Source organism: Gigantopelta aegis, chromosome 10, assembly GCF_016097555.1.
Source record: "Gigantopelta aegis isolate Gae_Host chromosome 10, Gae_host_genome, whole genome shotgun sequence".
Taxonomy (NCBI): domain Eukaryota; kingdom Metazoa; phylum Mollusca; class Gastropoda; order Neomphalida; family Peltospiridae; genus Gigantopelta; species Gigantopelta aegis.
Window position 1 is genome coordinate 76,698,734 of NC_054708.1, and position 18,824 is coordinate 76,717,557.

General features: G+C 36.5%; 1 protein-coding gene across 1 annotated transcript in view; it reads left to right on the top strand.

Annotated features, from left to right (window-relative positions):
* The first annotated feature begins 13,052 nt into the window (after positions 1-13,052).
* The window catches only part of LOC121383815 (synaptotagmin-5-like), an 85,169-nt gene continuing 79,397 nt past the window's right edge, over positions 13,053-18,824 (top strand). The window contains exon 1 of the mRNA XM_041513914.1: positions 13,053-13,509. Coding sequence (XP_041369848.1) covers positions 13,053-13,509 — 457 coding nt within the window. The remainder of the gene's footprint in view (positions 13,510-18,824) is intronic.

An 18,824-nucleotide genomic window follows, 5' to 3' on the forward strand; every position in this document is an offset into this window, starting at 1 on the left:
TTCACTCCCACCCCATAATTAATCTTAGAAGAGCCGTAAGCTGCTAGCTATGGGTTTATCTATGTTTAATGAGAAAAGACTGTTGTGTGGATATTGGTAAACCTTCTTCTCTTGTTCTCCATGGAATGTGCATCAGTTGTGTGACACTTCACTTGTGAACTAATCAAGACAGCGTATACCCTAGACACTCCACACGACCACAAGGATCTGCAGTCTCTCACAGACCTGTGTGTGTCTCAAATTCAGGTTTCACTTTTACATTATTAGTCGGGCAATAATCTGCGGTCTGGCTTGTCGCGGATGCATGGACAGCTAAGCTGGTGTTATAGGTGTGTTCTTCATATAATTTTTCAAATCATAGATGAGACTTCAGAGCATTGACTTCTCCATGGATTTCAATGAGTGTGGTGGATTTGTTTTTGAGGAGAATTCTGTGCAAAGTGAGAATTCTGTGTGAAGTGAGAATTCTGTGCGAAGTGAATTCTGTGCGAAGTGAGAATTCTGTGTGAAGTGAGAATTCTGTTATAATGGAGGAGAATAAGGTGTTTTAAGGCAAGGGTTTTGTTTTTAAAAAGTTAAAAAATTAAAGTTTCTCTTGTCCAACAGCACCAGTAGTACACATTGATTTATTAATCATTGGTTATTGGATGTCAGACATTTGGTGATTCTAACACATAATCTTCAGAGGAAACCCGCCACATTTTTCCATTGGCAGTAAGGGATCTCTTATATGCATTCCCAAATGACAGGACAGCACATACCATGGCTTTTGTTATACCATTTCTGGGATTTGTGTTTATGAATACAAGTAAAACTGAATGACAAACTTGTAATATGTGATCAGTGCCGTATCTCTGCACAATTTTATCTATCAGTCACTGGTTTTAAAATGTGAAAACCTAACAAACAAAAATCAAGGACAATTAATTGAAGTACAGTCTTGAGTGATAGAGATTTAAAAAAAGAAAACTACGATAAAAAAATAATAATAATAAAATAAAGAACTATCACTCTCAGTATCTTAATATAAAAAAAAATCCAATTTCTCCCACGATTTCAATCTGTTTCAACCCTTTCTGTCAGTGTCCTCCAACTCTGTCTTCTGAGCTGTCCACACCATCGCCTACCTGTCTCAACTTCCTCCATCTCAGTCTCTGTGTATTTCCCTGCACCTACCTGACATCCTCATCCTCTGTTGCTAATAAAGCTGGTCTGACCCACAGCACTAACTAAAGACCGCCAGTAGTAGGGGTGCATAGTAGGTGGTTACAAGTGCCTCTTAACAATGCCAGAAGTAACTATTGAACACTCTCCGAAGTGGTCAGACAAAGCCCACAGCTAAAAGCTGATAGGAAATGGCAGGTGTATGGCACAGATAGCCACAAGAGACAAGCACCTACCGTGGTTGGAGATACAAGGACTGGGATGTGGAGGTGGACAGCAAAAGAAGTTGAAAGATAGGAGGAGTTGCCAGATCGGGAAGAAATGAGATGGAATTCAAAGGAGAGAAAGAAAAGGGGGCAGTGGGATAAAAAAAATAAAAATAATGAAGAACTCCTTCAAATGTGAGCAAGTAGAGAATAGTGTATGAAATTGGAATTCTGTGAGTGTAGAACATATGGGAACATTTTGTTAGTGTTACAATATACTTTATCAAGTGGGAATTTTGTTGAAGTGGAGAATTCCTTTTAGTTTTTGCAAAAAAAACCTTTCCAATAATATTGTTTGGATTACATGACCAACTCATAACAAGCATTCTGATAACCCTTTTCTTTAAACCTGTGAAACGAATACCTACCTTATTACCAGTCCCATAATGTTAAGTAAAATTCAGTTATTCATTTCTCACACATTTAGACATTGCCTCAGTCTGTTTAGTTATGTTTTCCAGTTTGACGGAATAAATGTTAACTCAGTCTGTTGTGCCTTTGTGTATTAGGTGGTTCTCATCTTATCAATAATAGTATTGTATATATATATTGCCATCAATAATATTATTGTTTTGTTCTTCAGTATAGTCTTAAATCTATATGCAAAAAGCCATCAATATTTATGACCATATTTTCAAAATAAATAATTTATGCATTATATACCACCAGGTAAATATACCACCAGGGGCCTAATTCACAAAGCTCTCGTAGGCTCTGCTAGACAACAAAGCATCCTCTTTGTAAGTCTTTTAGCATTGCACTGCGAGATCGCAAAGTTGCAAGAGTTTAGTGAATTAGACCCCAGGGCCCTGTTCCAAGAAAGAATTGTAGCTAAGGTTAATTGTAGTGATTTAAGGTGAGTTTTACAACTGGCACCGTAACCTTTACAGCTGTTCCAAGAAAGAATTGTAGCTAAGGTTAATTGTAGTGACTTAAGGTGAGTTTTACAACTGGCACCATAAACTTTACAGCTGTTCCATGAAAGAATTGTAGTTAAGGTTAATTGTAGTGACTTAAGGTGAGTTTTACAACTGGCACCGTAAACTTTACAGCTGTTCCACGAAAGAATTGTAGCTAAGGTTAACTGTAGTGACTTATGGTGAGTTTTACAATTGGCACCGTAAACTTTACAGCCATTCCAAGAAAGAATTGTAGCTAAGGTTAATTGTAGTAACTCACCGTGAATTTTACAACTGGCACCGTAAACTTTACAGCCGTTCCAAGAAAGAATTGTAGCTAAGGTTAATTGTAGTGATTTAAGGTGAGTTTTACAACTGGCACCATAAACTTTACAGCCATTCCAAGAAAGAATTGTAGCTACGGTTAATTGTAGTGACTCACAGTGAATTTTACAACTGGCACCGTAAACTTTACAGCCGTTCCAAGAAAGAATTGTAGCTAAGGTTAATTGTAGTGACTTATGGTGAGTTTTACAACTGGCACCGTAAACTTTACAGCCATTCCAAGAAAGAATTGTAGCTAAGGTTAATTGTAGTGACTCACAGTGAATTTTACAACTGGCACCGTAAACTTTACAGCCGTTCCAAGAAAGAATTGTAGCTAAGGTTAATTGTAGTGATTTAAGGTGAGTTTTACAACTGGCACCGTAAACTTTACAGCCATTCCAAGAAAGAATTGTAGCTAAGGTTAATTGTAGTGACTTATGGTGAGTTTTACAACTGGCACCGTAAACTTTACAGCCATTCCAAGAAAGAATTGTAGCTAAGGTTAATTGTAGTGATTTAAGGTGAGTTTTACAACTGGCACCGTAAACTTTACAGCCATTCCAAGAAAGAATTGTAGCTAAGGTTAATTGTAGTGATTTTAGGGCACCGTAAACTTTACAGCCATTTTACAACTGGCACCGTAAACTTTACAGCCATTCCAAGAAAGAATTGTAGCTAAGATTAATTGTAGTGACTTAAGGTGAGTTTTACAACTGGCACCGTAAACTTTACAGCCATTCCAAGAAAGAATTGTAGCTAAGGTTAATTGTAGTAACTCACAGTGAATTTTACAACTGGCACCGTAAACTTTACAGTCGTTCCAAGAAAGAATTGTAGCTAAGATTAATTGTAGTGACTTAAGGTGAGTTTTACAACTGGCACCGTAAACTTTACAGTCGTTCCAAGAAAGAATTGTAGCTAAGATTAATTGTAGTGACTTAAGGTGAGTTTTACAACTGGCACCGTAAACTTTACAGCCATTCCAAGAAAGAATTGTAGCTAAGGTTAATTGTAGTAACTCACAGTGAATTTTACAACTGGCACCGTAAACTTTACAGCCGTTCCAAGAAAGAATTGTAGCTAAGGTTAATTGTAGTGATTTAAGATGAGTTTTACAACTGGCACCATAAACTTTACAGCCATTCCAAGAAAGAATTGTAGCTACGGTTAATTGTAGTGACTCACAGTGAATTTTACAACTGGCACCGTAAACTTTACAGCCGTTCCAAGAAAGAATTGTAGCTAAGGTTAATTGTAGTGACTTATGGTGAGTTTTACAACTGGCACCGTAAACTTTACAGCCATTCCAAGAAAGAATTGTAGCTAAGGTTAATTGTAGTAACTCACAGTGAATTTTACAACTGGCACCGTAAACTTTACAGCCATTCCAAGAAAGAATTGTAGCTAAGGTTAATTGTAGTGATTTAAGGTGAGTTTTACAACTGGCACCGTAAACTTTACAGCCATTCCAAGAAAGAATTGTAGCTAAGGTTAATTGTAGTGACTTATGGTGAGTTTTACAACTGGCACCGTAAACTTTACAGCCATTCCAAGAAAGAATTGTAGCTAAGGTTAATTATAGTGACTCACAGTGAATTTTACAACTGGCACCGTAAACTTTACAGCCATTCCAAGAAAGAATTGTAGCTAAGGTTAATTGTAGTGATTTAAGGTGAGTTTTACAACTGGCACCGTAAACTTTACAGCCATTCCAAGAAAGAATTGTAGCTAAGGTTAATTGTAGTGACTCACAGTGAATTTTACAACTGGCACGGTAAACTTTACAGTCGTTCCAAGAAAGAATTGTAGCTAAGATTAATTGTAGTGACTTAAGGTGAGTTTTACAACTGGCACCGTAAACTTTACAGCTGTTCCACAAAGCAACCTTATGGTAGTCGTAAGTGCCCCTTTAATGATTAATATATTCTTTGCAAAGAAGTACGAATTAGTTAAATAATAAATTGGTTATTGACTTTTCGGATCATCTTGGATGTATTCATTGGTATCAGACATCCATGAAGTAACTTTGTCAGTTTGTATGCTAAGTGAAAATTGCCGAATGCATAAGACATGAGAGTTATCTCCTGTATTTTCGTGTGAAGGTTGTATGGCCTAGAATGTTTTTTATCAAATACTGAGTTTCATAAAATGGTATTTGGTATTTATTAAATCTATTTTAACACAATAAATTAGTATCTTTCTTAGAAAATTATCAAATCATCATCTAACTGCCATTTGACATCTACGTTAGTGGCTTACAACTGCCTCATACCTATTGTAAATTTTCACTGTAATTTACGACGATAGTAAGCTATGCCACGTCATGGAATGGGCTGACGATCGTAGACACAAATTAAGGTCGCAATGGTAGGTATTTACGGCGATAGTAAGCTATGCCGTGTCATGGAATGGGCTGACGATCGTAGACAAACATTAAGGTTGCGATGGTAGGTATTTACAGCGATAGTAGTGCTAAGATAGCTTTGTGGAACGGGGCCCAGGTGTATAGTTGGAGAAGTATTAAATGATATCTACATATTGCTGTTTTTCTCTTGTCACATTTAGGTATTACTTTTACAGCAGAGAAAGCAATGTCAACTTTTGTATTTAACTCGACATTTAAAATTTGTATTTATCTGTTATTTACAAGCTTTAAAAAATGTTGTTTATAATTTTTTCTATGGATATTCATCATAACACCTCATAAAAATATTATATTATTAATTTAAAAAATAAATTCATTAATGAATATAATGTAACTTTTTAAACAGAATTAGACAAATATTTGCCTACTTCAAGAAACTGTATGGTGCATATAAAAGATTCCTTGTTACTAATGGAAAAATGTAGTGGGTTTCATCTCTTCAACTGTGTCAAAATGACCATATGTTTGACATCCAAAAGCCAATGATTAATAAATCATTGTACTCTAGTGGTGTCGTTAAACAAAAAAGAAAAATCCTAACTTATGGACCAAAAATAATTCAAAATAAAGTATGAAGTTTTAGTGTTATAAAATAAAGTATGAAGTTTTAGTATTATAAAATAAAGTATGAAGTTTTAGTGTTATAAAATAAAGTATGAAGTTTTAGTGTTATAAAATAAAGTATGAAGTTTTAGTGTTATAAAATAAAGTATGAAGTTTTAGTGTTATAAAATAAAGTATGAAGTTTTAGTATTATAAAATAAAGTATGAAGTTTTAGTGTTATAAAATAAAGTATGAAGTTTTAGTGTTATAAAATAAAGTATGAAGTTTTAGTGTTGTTATAAGTATTATCTGTTATTTCTTTTACATTCATCGGGGTATGAACTAACCTGATGAACATAAAAGAATTAACAGACAATCCTTAACTGCAAACTATTTTTGGTTGTTACAAGTTTTTAAACCATTCAATTATACATTACTTGTTAACTTACTCTTGTCTAACATCAAGTCTGAAAACTGACAAGTAGTAGGCAGCTTTCTGATGGGGAGTTTCACAAGCAACGTTTGTTTTCCGTTTTACTATTTATTTATGTTTTTACTATTTATTTATGTTTTACACTATTCCCAATATACTGAGGATTCTTCATTTTCAAGAACTATTATATAAATCATAAACTTCAAATGCATTTGTATCAAGTCTTCCACACAGCTGTTAAAACATTTTACTTCTTTTTTCTAATAAAGTTTATAAACCACCAGAAACAAATTTGGTAGTGTCAGAGTTGGAGCCCTGATATCACTACCTGACAGTCATATTATAGGTTAGAACTTGTACATAATATATAAATTGAAACAAACCCCATATATATATGTATATAGTACATACAGTATTACACTATTAATAGTGAACATTCGTATATGAAAAATAAGGATTTGGGGGGTTTTACTACATTTTCAATTAGAAGTCTAATTCTGTTAAATGTATTACCACATGTTTAATTATAGAAGTCTAATTTAACTGCTTTTCACTTTGTAGCATCAGCTTCCAGGTTAAAATAGAAGAAGAAAAGATTGCTTATCACTGCATAAAATAAATTTCAGACCTTGAAATTATCAACTGTGGCAAACCTAATGTGTTTTTGATTATCCTGATACTTTACTTGTATTAGTTAAAACAAGAAAAAGGAGAATTTAAATTATTTACAAAGTCTTAACAGACTGAGTTGCTAAGACTGGCATCCTAATAATATTAATTTTGTTTTAATTGCATGAAGTGAGAGGTTAAGGATTTTGGACACAGGCAGTATTTCTTTGTTAAGCAAATCCATTTTAAACTCTTCATTCTAAAATGATGACTGGTACATTGTGTTGGTATAGGTTCAAAATGAATTTAAATTGCCATGTCATCTTATGAAATATATTAGATAAAATGAAGTCTCTGTCTAAAAACCACAATTAAACATCTCAAGTTAAAAAGCTCAACATTTCGTCAGCTAAATGCTGACATCCTCAGGAGCAAGCTAAACTTAAAACCAGGAGTTCGGCATTAAAAACAGTTCAAGTGAAAATGTCAAGTTTAAAGACTTAAAAAATCACAGGATAAGCTGACACGGGGAAAGTAACAAAAGAAGAGTCAATGACTGCTTGGGTCATACTCATTAAGTCTGTCAGGCCACATTGTGTTCAAGCGGTGCATCCAGAGTGATTCAGCAATGTTCAATTTAGTTTTATCAAGATTAGTAATCTTTTGTAACACAGTGCAATTATAATCATGTCCTGCTATATTGAAATGAGGGGCCACATGGGGTGCTTTAGATTGTTTATTATACAGAATTATACTCAGTAATCATAGGCACAACGCCTATGATTACTGAGTCGGGTACTGAATGGTTGGGTGGTTTGTCCTACATATTGCATTTTGCACTTAATACAAGTCGGACAGTAAATAACAAAAGCTGTACTACAGTCAACACTGTCTTTTATCTGGAACACTTTATTGTTTTTGCTGGCAATATTTTGGGTGGGTGTAATTTTTTCACAAGTTTTACACCTGGACCTGTGACACGGGCGACAACTCCAGGCAGTTTTATCTGATGTCGGGAGTTTAAGTTTGTTAGCCCTCAGAATGTTGCCAATGGTAGCATTTTGTTTTTCAGCAATTACCAGTTTGGTCTCCTCTAGCACTTGACACATTTTGTTACTTGTGGTAAGGATGTTGGTGTCTGCAGCCAGTTTACGGAGTTGGGGCTGGCGTGGGTCGAATGTAGTAACCCAGGGAATTAAATATATTAAAAAGACTGAGTCTTTAGAATTGTTACTAACATAGACAATGTTCTGTCACTATGCGTACATGTAGACTAATTCTACCAAATACAGGCTTATTTTGTTTTATTCCATGCTTACATCTACTTGGGGTTCATGCACGGCCACTGTGGGTCCAGCTTCTAACATTGCCACTGACTGGATCCCAGGTGGACCACCAGATTTATGTTATACTTATTATTATTTTTATTTTGTTGGTGCTTCTAACAATTGATGGTTCAAAGGGGGTTAGTAGACAGTGAGAGAGAGGTTTACATAGTAGCCTTACACCTACCCACCGAGTTGTTAAACTCGCTCTGGGTGGGAGCCGGTACTGGGAGTCGAACCTAGTGCATACCAGCCATTACCACTACATCACTGAGGTTGGTACTACCAACTATACAGGTAATAAGAAATCTCTTCAAGTGACCATATTAAAAAAACAAAACAAAACAAAACAAAACAAAAACAAATCCAACAAGCACCGTCCTTGGTGGTGTCATGGTGAAGCCATCGGATATAAGGCTGGTAGGTACAGGGTTCGCAGCCCGGTACCGGCGCCCACCCAGAGTTAATTTTAATGACTCAATGGGTAGGTGTAAGACCACTACACTGACTTCTCTCTCGCAAATGACTAACCCACTGTCCTGGACAGACAGCCCAGATAGCTGAGGTATGTGTCCAGGACAGTGTGCTTGAAACTTAGTTGGTTATGAGCATGAAAATAAGTTAAAATGATTGAATGAACAAATCCAATAAACAAACAAACTACAAAACCAAAAACCACACATGCCACAGAGTTTATTGATTAAATATGTGTTAATTAGTTTCATCTTTGATTTCAATTGATGTTTATATGTGTGACTGAAGAGTTGTTGGTGTAAATTGCGCAGGTAAATGTGACATGAAAGTCAATTATTATGTACATTGTACAGGTGTAAATGAATGCTGTTGTCAATCAAAGTAAAGGCGGTATAACAGTATAAAGTAGAAGCGTAGCAAAGTTAAGTGTAACGTGTTGAGAATGTTATATTAAATTAGATTAATTTACTGCTTTGAATTATGCCTTTTTTGTCGAACCCAACTCTGTGTGTTAGATGTATTGATTGATTTGTTACAATTAAGAAAAACAAATTGTCAAGTATTTTGGGCAAAGTAATTGGCAAGCCAATTCAAGTGCATGTTTGGGCTCGGTGATGTTGTGACATCAGGCTTAAGGCTGGTAGGTTCTGCATTCGCAACTCGGTACCAGCATCGATCCCACCCAAAGTAAGTTTAACGACTCGGTGGGTAGGTGTACGGTCACTACACTGACATTTCTCTCACTAACAACTACGGGGTAACCACTAATTCTCTGTCCTGGGCAGACAGTCCAGATAGCTGATGTGTGTGTCCAGAATAGCATGCTTGAACCGTAATTGGATATAAGCATGAAAATAAGTTGAAATGAATGAAGTTGCATGTGCAGGGATTATAAGGGGGGGGGGGGTCTGGACCATTTCAAACAAAGTTTATAGGGGGTACAAGTCATGCTCTTCCTGGAAATATATTGAGAAAAAAAAAGAGAAGAAAATCAGCTTGATCCAGTGTGCCGGGATTCGACCCCCAAAACCTCTTTGCTGCACACCCACCTGAAGTTGTTAAAATGATACACCTTTATTGACCATTGTGATTGGGATTTAACTCCGTTAGTAGTCCACTCATCTGAGATGCTTGGGTCATGGGATCGAACCTCTCCAGTTGACACACACTCTGTTTTTGGGATGTTTTTTCCCCATCCCAACCAGTACATCATGACTGGTATATAACTAGATAGACAATATCTAGTATACATCTTCAGTGATAGAAATAGGCAATACATTTTACTAGTCCACCAGACAAATACATCTACAAATGTATTTGTCTGCCAATAGTTTCACTTGTCCAAATAAATGGATTGTTTTATTCAAGTACCAGGATGATGTTTTTGATTGCTCAAAATGAAACTGCACTGAAATTTTTTACTTGTCCACTGGAGGCACATTTTGCTTGTCAAAATAGATTTTTACTTGTCGAGTAAACGGACAAATGCTTATTTCGAACACTGATGTTTTAGTTTTACACTGAACAAAGTGGGCTTTGTTGCCAAGTACAGGGACTATATTCTTTTAAAATGTTTTGTGTGTATAGTCAAAATTGCTAATGATTTCAAATTTGATGAGAAACTACTATTTAACATTTTAGAATTGTGATGTAACCTGTGAATTTTGTGTTACAACTCCCAATGTAATATTGAACAAAATGCAACTTGACAAGTAGGTAGGTACTGGGTTCATATCCAGGTACTGGCTCTCATCCACAGTGGGTTTTAACAGCTTAATCATGGGTGAATGTACTTCTCTCTCATTAACCACTATCCCACTCTCCTGGACGGACAGTCCAGATAGCTGAGGTGTGTGTCCAGGACAGCGCGTTTGAACATTAAGTTTGATAGAAGCAAGAAAAAAAATTAAGTAACTTGTGGCCTGGGCTATTGTACCAGAATCCCAATGGTGCAGTGGTTAAGTAATTGGACTTACGGTTTGTAGGTACTAATTTTGCATCCCAGTACTGGCTCCCACCCAGAGTGAGTTTAACAACTCAAATTTAAGGCCACTATATGGCAGTACTAGTGGGAATTTCCCGATTATCTCAGTTGGTAGAGCACTGGACTCTTGTACTGAGAGTCTGTGGTTCGAATCCCCTCAGTGGAGGTTGATTTTTCTGTTATATATACACTGATTTCTCGCTCACTAACAACTAACCACTAAACCAGTATTTTGCACAGACAGCCCAGATTGCTGGTGTGTGTACCCAGGATAGCATGCTTGAACCTTAAGAGGATATAAGCATAAAAAGAAATTAAAAAAACAACAACAAACGTCAAAGTTCAACGTGCAATATGCAAACAAGCTTGTTATTAGTTTGTATATAATATTATCAACATACATGTACAGATTTCATACATGTACAGATTTCATACATGTACAGATTTTGACAAGCATACATTTAGGTGTTTTGGTGTGTCAAACATTTTCCCTCAACACTGTAACACATTGTCAATCATAGGGCTGCAGGTGTTTGAACACACCTGTATGTCACCTGCAGCACCTTCATCACAGTGTTTTGTGAGCACTGTCTATAGAAAAACACTTTTCACCTACACAGCAAGGGGTATGATTGTGTACATGTGTCATCAGCTTGGCTAAAATGACCCTTTATGAAGTAGTCACAAAGCAAGGATTAACTTCAGTGGAGGGGAGTACACTATGTTTAGTGATAAGAACATATCTCACAGGTGTGCATGTAGCTGACTTAAAGTTGCTGTGTAATCAATGATGAGTGGTGACTGACCTTGGTGACGAACTGGGAGAGAATAGGGCAACATATCCGCCCAGTTCTCCCCCCCCACCCCCCCCCAACCCCCTCCCACCCCCTTCCTCATCAATGTAAAGATAATTTTTTTGATGGGGCTTATATATGGAATGAATGAGGGGAGGGGGGACCAGGCAGATATTTTGCCCCTCCCTCTCTCTCCCTCTCCCCCTCCCTTCCCTTCCCTCTCCTCTCCTGACCTTTCTCCCCACCCCCCCCCCCTCTCCCAGCTCTACCCCCCTCTCTCACTCTCCCTCCCTCCCTCCCTATCTCTCTCTCTCTCTTCTCTCTCTCTCTCCTCTACTCTCGTCCTCTCTCCCCTCTCTCTCGTCTCTCTCTCTCTCCCTCTCTCTCTCTCTCTCTCTCCTCTCTCTCCTCTCTCTCTCTCTCTCTCTCTCCCTTCCCTCCCTCCCTTCCCTCCCTCCCTCTCTCTCCTCTCTCTCCTCTCTCTCTCTCTCTCTCTCTCTCTCTCTCTCTCTCTCTCTCTCTCTCTCTCTCTCCTCTCTCTCTCCTCTCTCCTCCCTCCCTCCCTCTCTCTCTCCCATCTCTCTCTCTCTCTCCCTCCCTCCCTCCCTCCCTCCCTCCCTCTCTCTCTCTCTCTCTCTCCTCTCTCTCTCTCTCTCTCTCTCTCTCTCTCTCTCTCTCTCTCTCTCTCTCTCTCTCTCTCTCTCTCCCTCTCTCCCTCTCCCTCTCCCTGTCCCTGTCTCTGTCTCTGTCTCTGTCTCTGTCTCGGTCTCGGTCTCGGTGTATGTCTATCGCAGAAAGATTTCTGCTTGTTACCCCTCCATTATATTCATACATGTATAAAGAGGGAACCTCACCCTAACCTAAAAAGTAACTCTAACCCAAAAACTAGCTCTAACCCTAAATCTAACTCTAATCCTAAATCTAACTCTAATCCTAAAACAAGGCCTAATCCTAACATGTCAGATATTTTACCTTTTTCTCTCTCTCACACCCCACAGATAACTAATAAACACACCAAAAACAGTACCCTAATATTGTACAGATCAAACATCTCTGTACATTTAAATATAGTGAAGTTGGCTTTTGTGATATTTTGAGAAGACTAAGTTACATTTTAAAATTTTAATTTTTATTTGTTTACTTCTGTAATCCCCAACCATGCACCCATATACACAATTGTTTCTTGACAGCATGTTAAATGGTATCAATTATGAAAACATATTAAGAGTGTATTTTAGTAATACATGTCCTTGTATAACTGTTTTTTCTGTCAGTATCCATTTATATTGTACTGGTATTGTAAAATGTACTCAAGATTTAGTGTGTTTTTTTACAATGATATTTTCAGTTTTTCTAACCACATTGCATGGATGATAAATATGGGATGGATGGGAACTCTATTTACGTGCCCATATCCACAGAGGTTCAGGCACGCCCAACTCAGATTTAGCCTCTGACTTCACCAGTGACCAATTCTGGGGCAGGAGGTGATAGATATGAAATCCAATACCCCAATGTTCTCACAGTTTATATAACTGACATGCTTGTTAATTAATTGCAGGTGAATTCATGCTCTGAAAGCTGTTGGATTGACAAAACATCAACAACAATAAGAAGCTGCGACCTGTGTGACACCAGCTCAATCTGTTAATCATGACTGACAGCTTGTTCTTCACACATTTCAAATACCATTAACACAGAAACAGAAAAAGAAAGAAAGAAAGAACAACAACAACAAAAGAAATCTTCCAATCAAGGGCTGACAACTCCTGAGGCGCACCACTCAACTACAACCACCAAGCTCTGGCATGGCCTTCCACACTGGGCCACCAGCCTACTTAATAGCCGTGTTTGCCGGTGTTCCGGCTGTCATTCTCTTCTTGGCCCTGCTCGCGCTGTTCATTCTGTGTTCCAAGCGCTACCGCCTCAACTGGTATGAGCGCACTCTGCTGGAGGAGGACACAGCAGATCAGACCGGTCCACTCCTCTCCAAAGGGCCCAGGGCCAGTCTGTTTCAAAAGGGTGGATTGTTTGGGGGGTGTAAGGGTGGCTTGATGTCTGGTGGAGGTGGAAACAGAGGTGGTCGGGGTGCGAGGACGGGCAGCGTCAAGTCCGAATGGCTTTTCAGTGTGCGCAAGATGGGATCCTCGCCCAGCTCCCCGACGTCAGACGCCAGCGAGAAGTTCTGGGTGCCGCCCCACGTAATAGAGAGGAAGAGAGCACAGAGTCTGGTGCCGTCTCTGTCCAGGAACGACAGCGATGAAGGTAGGACTCAAATTATAAAAGTTTCACAGTTGGTGTAAACTTCTGTTTTTTTAAAGAAAGTTTTTAGCAGTTTCAAGTTGTTGAAAGTAAAGGTAAGTCTGATAAATATTTGTTTTATTAATTTATTTGTATTTAATCAATATTAATATGTTGAGAAAATGGTTACCATTTCAAGTTGTTGCAGATAAGGGGTGGGGGTATTTAATCAATATTACTATGCTTTGATAACATATACTATTTTTTTTAATATAAAAAAACACCTTTTTTTATTACACTGTATGTCCCTTATCTTTATTTTGTTTTGTTTGTCAAAAGTCATGGTATGTGCTGTCCTGTCTGTGGGAAACTACATATTACTTGTATATCCCTTCCTCTGAAAACAATGTCACTTTAACATATTTTATTGCATATAATATATATATACAAAAGGATTGGGAACAAGTTCTCCAACTTAGATATCACTTTATTATTAAATGTTTGACATCCAATAACCAAGTGGGCAGGATTTAACTCAGTCAGTTGAGTGCTCACTTAAAGTGCTTGTGTCACAGGATCAACCCACCTCAGTGGACTCATTCGTCTGATTGTTGTTTTTGATCTCATTCCAACCAGTGCACGACAACTGGACAAAGGTCGTGGTATGTGATTTCCTGTCTGTGGGAGAGTCCATATATTAGGAAATATGTAGCAGGGTTTCCTCTGATGACTATGAATCAGAATGACCAAATGTTTGACATCCAATAGCCGATGATTAATTAATCAATGTGCTCCGGTGGTGTTGTTAAACAAAAGAAAAAGACAATAACCAATGATTAATTAACCAGTTTGCTCTTATAGTAAGCAAAACAAACTGTACTGCACCCACCCCTACTGCCAAAAACCTTTTATAAAATATTTATTTTGTTATTAATACATGTGTGTGTATGATATTTAATCATATACTTGTATACAGGGTAATTTGTCTATTTGATTATCTCTACATATGTTAAAGAGACTGACAACTTGTTAAGTTTATCAAATATGAGTTGTGTTTCTAATAATTATAAAGTTGACCTAGCTATACATTTTGTTTGAGCTTTATAATGAATATTAATCTAGTATGTTGAAATGACAGTTTTAATAATTCCCTTAAATATTAATTTTCTTATTAGCATGCTTTAATTTGTACATGTAAAAAAATAAAATAATAATAATTGTACATGGATATGGGGATTTGTCAAATATTTGTTATATTATTATTATATTAACTTATCAGTGGTTATGAATTCTTTGATCTATTTAATATTCCATGGATGTGCCTAGTGGTTGTGAATTCTTTGATCTATTTAATATTCCATGGCTGTGCCTAGTGGTTGTGAATTCTTTGATTAACTTAATATTCCATGGCTGTGCCTAGCGGTTGTGAATTCTTTGATCTATTTAATATTCCATGGCTGTGCCTAGTGGTTATGAATTCTTATCTATTTAATATTCCATGGCTGTGCCTATAGTGGTTGTGATTTCTTTGATCTATTTAATATTCCATGGCTGTGCCTAGTGGTTGTGAATTCTTTGATCTATTTAATATTTGATGGCCATGCCTAGTGGTGAATTCTTTGATCTACATGTATTAAATATTTGATGGTCATGCCTAGTGGTTGTGAATTCTTTGATCTATTTAATATTTGATGGTCATGCCTAGCGGTTGTGAATTCTTTGATCTATTTAATATTTGATGGCTGTGCCTAGTGGTTTTGAATTCTTTGATCTATTTAATATTCCATGGTTGTGCCTATTGGTTGTGAATTCTTTGATCTGTTTAATATTTGATGGTCGTGCCTAGTGATTGTGAATTCTTTGATCTATTTAATATTTGATGGTCGTGCCTAGTGGTTGTGAATTTTTTTATCTATTTAATATTTGATGGCTGTGCCTAGTGGTTATGAATTCTTTGATCTATTTAATATTTGATGGCTGTGCCTAGTAGTTGTGAATTCTTTGTCTATTTAATATTCCATGGATGTGCCTAGTGGTTGTGAATTCTTTGATCTATTTAATATTTGATGGCTGTGCCTATAGTGGTTGTGAATTCTTTGATCTATTTAATATTTGATGGTCACGCCTAGTGGTTGTGAATTCTTTAATCTATTTAATATTTGATGGTCGTGCCTAGTGGTTGTGAATTCTTTGATCTATTTAATATTCCATGGCTGTGCCTAGTGATTGTGCAACGGAGGCAGTAACCTCAGAAAATAAAAATAAAAATTTTTTATTTGAAAAGTTCCTGGGTTCTGATTCTGTTTTCAGTGCCCCCAAAGAGCAAGCCTAAACTTTAATATGATCAAACATGGAACCAAAATAGACTGATGTTACACAAATTTATCCATGCCGATTTCATCATTAATCAAGACCCCTGTCCTAAAAGTTAAAGTTTTTTTAATGACACTATTAGTAAATACTGATTAATTAATCATCAGCTGTTGGTTGTTAAACATTTGATACATCTGACATGCAGTCTTAATTCAGAGGAAATTTGCTACATTTTTCCGTTAGCAGCAAGGGATCTTTTACATGCACTCCCCACCTGCATGTAAATATACTTTTGATATACATGTGGCACTGACTGGGACGGGAAAAAGACAATATTTGGGAAAATTAGTACATAGGGGATTCAATCCTATGACATATGGTAAACACCTTATTTTCTTTAATGACTACACTAGAGCACATTGATTTATTAATGTCAAACATTTGGTAACTATAACATGTAGTCTTAGAGAGGAAACCCACTACATTTTTTTTCCATTAGTAGCAAGGGATATTTTATATGCACTTTCCCACAGACAGGACAGCCCATACCACAGCCTTTGGTATACTAGTCATGGGACACTGGTTCATATTAATAACAAAACAAATACATGTATTTATATAACTCTACCTGTAAATATCATCTCATCATATTAATACTGCTTATTAAATTAAGAATTTTTCAAAATAGAATTATATTAGTATAACCACAGATACAGTCATCAGAGTATGACAAATATTTTGAAAAGTCACTAGCCACAGGGCTAGTGGGTTTGTGAAAACGACTAGCCCACCAAGATAAAGCACTAGCCCAAATTCCTGATCAATTATAACTGGATTTTTATATAATTTTTGTAACATTACACATTTATGAGTATAACAGTAAAATAAAACAAACACTTAAATCATGTTGTAACTAAGTTTTTGGTCATGTTGTACATTTGTTTTTTTGTCAAGTGTGATCCATCGTCATTGTTCCGTTTTCGCTTTTGCTCTCCCCCCGGGGACAAAATAATTGAGAAAACTCATGGTTGCTATCTAAAACCACTATCAAAATAATTAAATTTAAATGAGGGTATGACAGTGTGATACACAGTAATAGATGGTTCAGTGTATTTGGTAGGCATGGGCGTACGACCCGGGCAAAACAGTGGGGGAAATGGTTGCTATTCGGGCAAATCAACCCCTACAGTTAGGGCCCTACTATTTATATCGCCAGGAACGGTGATGTCAATTGCTCAAATACAGGGCATTATCCTGTGTCAGACCGATATCAAAAGAATATAACGGCGACATCTAATCAGTTGTTAATTGATGAACAAAAAAGGTATCATCTTGTATCGGCAGCTGTGACGCATTATCCAGACTGCTACACGTTAATAGGCCAAGCAGAGTCATTGCATGTGCGGTTACCATTAAAGTAAATTGTTGTCAGCGAAGTGTTAAATTAGAAAACAATAGGTAAATAAAACAAACACTGAAATTCAAAGCATGACTGGGGTTTACTTGATTGAGATTAACCTGTCGTCGTGATTGGTGATTTCCAAGTTCTTAGCCTAAAACATATGTGCGAGATTAACTACCACGTGACATGTCCAACCAATCAAAACACGCATGTCATTAGACTTATTTCCTGTGCCAGAAACTTGAAAGGGAAAAGTAAACAATGCATGCTGTAACTGGCGATGTAGAGATAGCATGTTACTGCAGTTTGCAGACCTAGTTCAAGTGGGTTATTATTATATACTGATTGCATTGTTGATATTATTCGATGACAAACGTCACATTTCATTTCAACTTATTTTCGTGCTTATATCCAATTAAGGTTCAAGCACGCTGTCCTTGGCACACACCTCAGCTATCTGGGCTGTCTGTCCAGGACAGTAGGTTAATTGTTAGTTGGTTAGTAGTTAGTGAGAGAGAAGAGGGTGTAGTGGCCTTACACCTACCCATTGAGCCCTTAAAAACTCGCTCTGGGTTGGAGCTAGTTCACCAAGGTAAACATCTACGTCCGTTTTTTAACATTTTGACATTTATTGGACCCGATGTTTACAACTTGAACAGCAAAAACAAGCGTGCAGTTTCCGCCCAGATTTCAGGCGGAATCGATACAACCATGGAATTAATTATTTCATGGCGAAATATGAGATGTACCAATAATTATAAACACTTACTGTATAAAGAAAACTTCCAGAGTCACGTTTTACGCATAAATAGACAGTTTGTCCAAATAGTAATCCTGCATTAATCCAATTTTCAGTTACGAACAAAATCTCGAATATTCCCGCCGGCCATTGTGAGCATATTTAAAATGTGATTGAAAACTGTTGGTGGAATCGGATTATTTTTATTATATTTTCGTCTCGGGTTCACGAGTTTATTCCACGATATTTAATGGAATATCACGTTTTATAATAATAAATAAATAAACTTAATTAATGAATAATATTGTTTAAAAATCAATTAATTGATAATAAATTAATAATAACAATTAAATTTAACTGAATAAAACTCCTAAAATAACTAATGACCAGTAATTATAGCTAAAAAAAAGAAATGAAATTAAAACAAAAAAGAAGAGAGAAAAAAAGAAAAAAATCTTTGAAACACATGTAAGCAATGGCCTGTAATGATAATATTTAAAAACAATTACTAAAGGAAATAATAATTTTGGAAAAAGTAAATAAATGAAGGCCTTAAAATAAGTATGACCTGTACTAACAATCATTATTTTTTTAATAATAATAAAAAAGAATAATACACCCCAAAACTTTAATGTGATAATATTATTAACAATGCATATAATGCAACCCACACAAAGCACATATGTAGAAACAAAAATAACAAAATAAATAAATTTAATAATCAATTCCCTTCAGTTGCGCAATATTTCTTTTTACTGGGTGTACGTAAAATGCTTGATACGAATAATTCTCGTTCCGCAAAATTTTCATACCACATTTTCGATGTGCCAGGATAAAAATAGCTTTCAAATGTTTAAATGTGTCATCTTCAAACATCTAATCCTG